General features: G+C 36.0%; 1 protein-coding gene across 1 annotated transcript; it reads left to right on the forward strand.

Moving 5' to 3' along the window:
* The first annotated feature begins 1,395 nt into the window (after nt 1–1,395).
* Nucleotides 1,396–7,410, forward strand: arr3b (arrestin 3b, retinal (X-arrestin)). Its single transcript, XM_012861861.3, has 17 exons — nt 1,396–1,486; nt 1,849–1,876; nt 2,926–2,956; nt 3,115–3,175; nt 3,784–3,828; nt 3,976–4,169; nt 4,259–4,318; nt 4,414–4,490; nt 4,592–4,724; nt 4,818–4,902; nt 5,014–5,086; nt 5,672–5,809; nt 5,973–6,050; nt 6,168–6,191; nt 6,276–6,325; nt 6,438–6,441; nt 6,972–7,410. Exons 2-17 carry the CDS (start codon nt 1,869–1,871, stop codon nt 7,003–7,005), a joined length of 1,095 nt encoding a protein of 364 aa, XP_012717315.3. The 5' UTR covers nt 1,396–1,486; nt 1,849–1,868; the 3' UTR covers nt 7,006–7,410.
* Nucleotides 7,411–8,019: the final 609 nt, after the last annotated feature.

Genomic DNA, 8,019 nt, shown 5'->3' on the forward strand with positions numbered 1-8,019 from the left:
TGGACATTTAATATTAAAATCATGGCATATTTCAGTCAGGTATTACATTTAGTTAAACTGACCAAAAAAGTTTAACTAATCTAGAATGAATTTGTAGGCATGAAAATTGCTTAATTCAGCCTTTTTTCTAACCTTCTAAAATGAAAGGTTTGCCCAGTTTACAATTCTAACCAAATTTAAACATAACCTCAAACAAAAAAAGTTAAATTACTCAATGAGCTGTCGAACCGACATCAGCAAAACTTAACTAGAGAAAACTCAAGGTGACCAACTAATAAGAACTCATCATGTATATGTCTCCTTTGCTTTAACCTGAAATATCACGTGCAATTTAACAGTCCTACTCCAAAATGCTTCTCTCTTTTTCTTGCTCTCCTTTCTTGCATCCATAATGGAAATAGGGATGTCCAAAAACAATCTTCACAGGTTACCATGAATTTGTCAACCTTCTTCTTAGCCACATTTGGACGTAAGGATTTTTGTAATACCGCTGATATTAGCTGTAAATCCTTTTTAGTTGCGCAGCATTAAGTCAGGAGGTCACTCAGATTTCTGTAAACCGTCCATGAGCCCAGATTGCATCGAGCTTGGTAGAAGAGCCATCTGTCGTCCTGCCCTCCACAACAACTCAAATCCAGCTAATGCCGCTCTGTGCATGTCTAAGCTTTAAGAAAGGGAAATCCCTGAACCGCGTTCGCAGGACTATCTTTTAACTCAATCACAACTTAGGTTTAAACATTTTTTTTTCTGATGCATTTGTGATTTACTTGAATCAAAAAAAGGATTTACAATTCTTGTACGTAACGCAATTGATTAAAAATCACATTTGTAATTTTATTTGTAATAGAATAATTGGACAAGCCTTTTAAACACAAGCCAAATTACTCCTGTAACCAAGGGCATTTGTCCTTTATTATGATGCTCTAGTATTTGAACTTTCTATTGGAAATAATGAGAAGGTACTCGTTAATACAGAACAGTTCTCCTCTTTTTTCTGTCATTGTTTGATCAGAGAAAACTGATCCTCAGGACAATTACTGCTGCAGGAAATTCTACCAAAAAGTTGAAATTACTTTGTTAAATTCCTACCTGTTTATCTATAAACAGATTTCCTCATTCCATTGTTAACATAAAGTACACATGACTGCTACTAGCTCCCTTTTACAATAGAAAATAAGCTGTTTGTACCATCAGTGTCTGGCCCGGCCCATACGTCAGACAGTGCCTTCAGCTCTGAGCCTATTCTCTTCGACTCTCATACACAGTGATTATTTTTAACTGTTCAGTGGACTAAAACAGAAGTGTTACAGTGAATTAATGAGATTATCTCCAAAACAGCCGTCTTTAAGCTGAAGGGAGGGCTCCCAGGTTTGCGGGTCCCAGTATAAAAGCAAAACAGAGGCCAGTGACTGGCACTCACTTTCCATCAACTGTGACGAATTAGAGAAGGAAACAGAGAAGAGTCGCTGGTGGAGCCGAGGACACGGTAAGTTTGCTTCTTCACCTTTCAAGCTAAAGACAGAAAGAAGTCCACGTTCAAAGACATTAAGCATTTGATTAGTTTAATTTGATTTTGATGCGATGAGAAAACATGTGTGAGCATCTTTACAAGGCAGGTGCTAAAGATAATGCAAAGGATAAGCAATTTTCTGGTTTATTTTATAAGATTGAAGTATAAAATTAGAAGGATAATCACTCAACAACATAGTTTTTTTTAATGTAATGACCATAAAATGTCAAACATCACAACAAACCTTGAATGTCGTTGAATAATTGTTGCTCCTTTTAAGATCTTGTGTTTTACATCTTCAGAGCCAAATCTCTGCTTCTCGTCTCTTTTGCTTACAGGATCTATATCTGCTGCCATCATGTCAAAGTAAGTCAATTATCTATTAATGTACTAAAAATGATCAAAAAGCAATGGAATCTGTACAAATGCTTTATATTAAGGATGTAAAAACAACCCATTTTGAGCATGAAGTGTCTATTTGTTGATGTTTATGTGGAGGACCAATCACTTAAGGCTTATTTTGATGTAAAGGCAATAAGAATACTTGTTCTGTTTTGGACCACACGTCGATTTTAGATGTTTAGTCTGTTGCTTCGTTGTTCATTCAATTTCAGAAACAATGGCTATCCCAGGGATTAAATTGGAAATTCCCTTACGGGAACAAAGATAACTGGCTTAACTGTAACATATTGACATCTAAATGGGTCCTGTAACACTTTCGTTATTTTACACGTTTTTTAATCATTTGTCCAGGATGTAGATAAACCCTTATTAAGGTGGATTATGCGGATTTAATCTTGGAAGAGAGATTTACAAGACAAATGGAGGGATTAAGCAGGATTACTTGGCAAATACATGAAAGTGACAAACACAACCAAAGGATTACGTTGTTGTTTACGGCATATGCACAGATCAAAGCGATTGATCTTACTGCAGAAAACTTCTGGGGCCTGGTGCTCTCTTTTCATTTGATATACCGTTTGTCTCGTCATCTAGAGTTAGATGTAAGAAGTAGACGGAAGAAAGTACCTCCCCAAAGCCATATTTGACCAAATCATTTTAAAAATATAATGTTACGGAGAGGCTTACATCTGATTATACAGTCATAGCCATTTGATTATATACAAATCAGTTAATTTCCATTCACAGTACTAGTCTAACCTGCTGAGCGAAGATTGGGGTTGGGGGTAGATAATGTGAAAGTTTTTATTTATTCAGGGACGACAACCCTTTTCATTTAAATTACTGCCACAATGAAGTTAGTAAATAAATCCCTGGAATGTAATGAAGTGAACAGATCAAGCTGAAGCCCATGTGGAGTTGGACAGTCTGGTCCTGTTTCTGTCATGTTTCACAAGCATAGCCAGATTAAAGTTTGCTATTAAAGTTTTTTTCCTTTTGTCTTTCTTTTACAGAGTTTTTAAGAAGACCAGTGGGAATGGAAACGTAAGTGGCCTAAAATTATTATTATTATTTTTTAAATAAGGCATTATGGGGCCCCGTTTGGGCATCATTTTTATCTCATTCTTCCAGGTCCTAAAGTCCAAACCGCTGATATTTAGAAAATTGACAAAGGAATAACTGTTTTTACTTGTTTCTCGTAGATCGCCTTGTACTTGGGGAGGAGAGACTTTGTGGACCATGTGGATTCTGTCGACATAGTTGGTGCGTTTAATGGGAGGGGATTCATGATGGCACCTATTAAAACGTGGACTCTACAGTAAAGCCCAGAATAATTCATGTCCCTGGGAAATTTAGATGTAAAATTATTATCATTTAGTCAAGAAGTTTGTTTGTGCTAGCACTTGAAACATGCACGTCTTAAAAGATAATTAACCAAATTAAAAGGAGTTTAAATTTTTAAAAACAATGTATTTGTATTTTATAGAAAGAAAATATTGCAGCTGAGAAGCTATTTATACTCTTCTCAATAATCGATAGCAAAATCTATATTGGCATTACAGCAATACGCACCATTCTCATCTGTTCTGAACAGCTTTTTAAATGTTTCTATTGGTATTTTGATCATTTGTCTTTGATGTTGAGCCTTTGAGGTTGGAAGGCCTCCTGGCCATCACCCTCATCTTTTGCTCCCTCCCCTGTTTTTCTATTAGAGTCAAATGGGCATTCTGACTGGGCTAAATGGAAACTTTAATATTACTTCCAGTCTGAAGAAACATGATCCCCTAAATCTGCCCAGAGTATGAACAATTTTGGGCTTATGTGGATTCCTTTGAAACTTGAACAAAACTAATCCATTCTTCTTTTTGCAGATGGGATAGTTAAGGTGGACCCCTCTGGTCTTGATGGCAGAAAAGGTACTATTGTTTTGTTTACAATTATAGAATAGAATAGTTAATAATTTGCAAAGCCAAGCACTAAATAAAACAATTGAACATTTACATAAGTATATAAACAGTTCTGTAATAAATCTTTAATTGTATCCTATATTTTCACATTTTCAGTATTTGTCTACCTCGCCTGTGCTTTCCGCTATGGAAGTGAAGATCTGGACGTTATCGGACTGTCCTTCAGGAGAGACATCTGGATGAAGAAGGTTCAGGTCTACCCACCAACAAATGGAACCTCGACCAAGACGCCAATGCAGGAGTCCCTGCTGAGAAAAGTTGGCGAGCAGGGGTGTCCCTTTTCTTTCCAGGTAGCAAAGATTAATTCACAGGACCTAATAACTTGTATTTATTTTCACCATTTCATAATCTGATCCGTATCCTTCTCCTCTTATTTCAGATGCCCACAAATCTCCCATGCTCCGTGTCTTTACACCCAGGGCCGAGTGATAGCGGCAAGGTACCATTATTGGCCTTTTTTAGATATATATAATTATTTACACACTCCTATTTAGACATGGGATGCCATGATTTAAAATGCATATACTGTTTTAGGCCTGCGGAGTGGATTTTGAGGTCAAAGCATACATTGCCAAGGAAGCTAGCAATCCGGATGAAGTCATTGAAAAAAAGTATGTCTGCCCACTCGTGATCATATATTTCAACTTAAAAGTGTAGCAAAATTGATGCAGTTCCCCATGCTTGCCCGTTTATTCGCTTGTTCTTGCTTCAGGGATACTTGCCGCTTGATGATTCGTAAAATACAGTTCGCACCGACCAACAAAGCCGGACCAAAGGCCGAGATCTCCAAACAGTTTATGATGAGCGACAAACCGATTCACTTGGAGGCCTCTCTGGAAAAAGAGGTAGTCTAAAATTCTCACAATAAAATGTTTAGCGATCAGAACATTGTACGGCTCAAATAAATAACACCGAAATGCACCGTTGTTGTGTTTAAGATTTACTACCATGGAGACCCGATCACTGTGCTTGTGAAAATCAACAATGAGACCTCTAAGACTATAAAGAAAGTCAAATTGTCTGGTAAGAAACATTGCGAAGCTCATCCGGTTGATTTTCACTTGTGGAGAATAAGGACATTAAAAACTGAAGCACATAAATGACCATTTAAAAAATGTGTTTTTTTGTTCTTAGTGGATCAGATAGCAAGTGTTGTCCTCTACTCGTCGGACACCTACACCAAGGAGGTCTGCGCCGAGGAGTTTGCGTAAGATTTCACCCATTTTTCAATCAGATTTAATGACTAGACGAACATATTAAACGTATAAAAACATAATTAAATTCCATTATTCAGTTTCTAGCTAATTAACAATTGTTATCTGAAGGTACATTCAGATCTGTTTTATTCTCCAAAATGTATCAAAATCAATCCCACATAATCCCATGATATAGACATAATTAAATTCTGGTAATTATATATATATATATATATATATATATATATATATAGTAGATATATATATATATATATATAGATATATATATAGATATATTATATATTATAGATTATTATATATATATATATATACATTATATTATATATATATATATATATATATATATATATATATATATATATATATATATATATATATTTTATCTCAAATTATGTTGTGAATTGGAAAAAAAATATCTATCCAAGGCAACTAGTCAAATTGCATAGATCTTCACTTATAAAAACCCATGTATTACAGTGATTATTACTACGGCAGACTAAACAGCCTTGGATTTTAACTTCATAAAAACAGAAAAAAATGCATTGCTATTAATTTATTTCATCTCCAACACACAGAGAAAATATAACTGCAAACTCTACATTTGAGAAGTCCTTTCAAATTACCCCCTTGCTGTCCAACAACAAGGAGAAGCGAGGGCTTGCCGTAGATGGGAAGCTGAAAGACGAGGACACCAACTTGGCATCCACGACGCTGTAAGACAAATCTACTTTCTCGCTGAACCAAAGAGCTTAGAGTGTGTCCAGGACGGGTTTTCATCCTCTTAATAAGTGGCACCGACGCAGCTATACACTGTCTCATCCACTTATCATAAACCTTCAAGCTCTAAAAAGGTAAACTATTCCTGTCTCCCGACAGGAGTCAAGCAGATAAGGAGATGCAGGGAATCATCATCCACTACAAAGTCAAAGTTACTGTAACGGCATCTGGGGGCGGGTAAGGCTTCGCTCAACACTGAATAGGAACTCAATATGCTTTAATACTTTGACACAGATTGTTAAATCATAACCCTTTCCTGGCTGGTCACGCTCCATTGTTTCTCTCTTACCAAAGCCTGCTGGGCGGCCTGACAGGAAGGTAAAGGGTTTCCCTCACTTGTCGTCTTCTAATATTTCACATTTCGGTATTTTTTTTTTTAACAATAAAATGTTTCAATTTCAGTGATGTTGTCGTGGAGCTTCCTTTAACTCTGATGTCCCCAAAGCCTGCAGGTTAGCGAAGTATTTTACAATCGAATAGTCAATCAAATATTCACAGTGATGACTGATGTGATCATTCTCTGTCCCACTTACTGCATGTCGTTTTTTGTGGTGCGTTGAGCAGAAGTGTAAGTACAGAAACTCTCTTTTACGACACAGTTCTTGTTTAAAAATAAAACAAGGGGCATGTCCCTGCTTTCTTTTCTCATTTGTAACTGGGTGTTTTATGAACCAGAGCCAATTGGATTTAAAAGCCCATTTAGTTCAAGTGAGGTTACTTTGGGTTCAGTCTGTTTTCAGGTGTTTCCCATTCAAATGTCATGATCATTTCAACACCAAAATATGGGGAAAACAAGCTTCTATTTGCTTAAAAACAAATTTGTATGCTATAAGAAAAAGTATTTCTAATGTGATATTTCCTCTTCTCAAAGATGATTGTTTGAAAGATGCCCTCATACCAGAAAATACACAAAATGTACATGCTTTAGACCTGCTGCCAGTATAAGCATTAAATAAGTACTTAAATAATATGTGTACGCAAAAATAAACAGCATGCATCTTGTTATAAAAATGCAGAAAATGTAAATTTTCTGTTCAAAGTCAGACTTTTTTAGTGTACTTGTCCTCAGTATGATGTTGGTATCCACTTTATTCACAGAACGGATGTCTCAGTTGATGCTGTGGAGGCATAAAAAGAAGGAAAATCAACAGGGAAAACCAAGGAACTCATCACCAATGAAGAACACGCACACAGCACAGTTTCATGGAAGCGCAACAACGTTCCTATTTTCCATGTACATATATTATTTTTTACTGTAAATTACAGTCAAGGCTCAGTTATGGAACAACTATGTGTAACTTTTTTTTTTCTGAAAGTCATTATATCTACAATGTACCAGGCAATTGTCAAACGTCCCTTAGTTTAGAGGAGGCCTTTCAGCAAATTCTATAAACTGAAAATGCAGAGCTTAATTTGTTATTAATGTGGATTTTGTGTCATTAGAGAAATTAATAAACTTGCCTGTGTGGGATGAATGTTTTCGCAATACTTAATACTCTCTAAAGACAAATAAATAAATACAGTCACCCTCCGAAAAGTCATTCCTTTATTCTTATGATATTCTGTCATTTGAAACTGCTCTAATTGTCTAATACAAAAAGAAGTTGATTTTTTTTAAGTTTGTATTGCTTTGTTCAAATCCCCAACTGCATACATTTCCTGAGTATTTAGTAGAATATGCTTTTAATCTGAAAGACTATCATGAAAGTTTGGCCCATTCCTCCTGAGAGAACTGGAACAACTGAATGGTCTCTGTGGAGCGCCTTGCTCACACCCCTGATCAGCTCTGGCTACAAATTTGGAAAAAACTAAATTCTCTAAACATATTCCTCTCTCATTATTCCGGTATTACGCAAATTGAAATTATCCTGGTGATAATTCTGAGCAAATGTTCAATGACTGACTGTAGTATAAAGCGCTTTGGGGTCATTGGATTTGATAAAGCGCTATACAAGCACAACCCATTTACCAACTTTACCATTTAACCTTATCTGACCTGAAACAGGAAACAAAAGCTTTGTCTAACACAATGTCAGAAAAGTAAGGAAAAAAATGCAGTTTATGTAGATATCTGGTTTTGCCAATTTGACTGCATGTGGTTAAATTTGAAGAAAAACCCTGTATATCCCATAAGGCTGTATGCTCT

The sequence above is a fragment of the Fundulus heteroclitus genome, chromosome 23, assembly GCF_011125445.2.
Source record: "Fundulus heteroclitus isolate FHET01 chromosome 23, MU-UCD_Fhet_4.1, whole genome shotgun sequence".
In the NCBI taxonomy this organism is placed as follows: Eukaryota; Metazoa; Chordata; class Actinopteri; order Cyprinodontiformes; family Fundulidae; genus Fundulus; species Fundulus heteroclitus.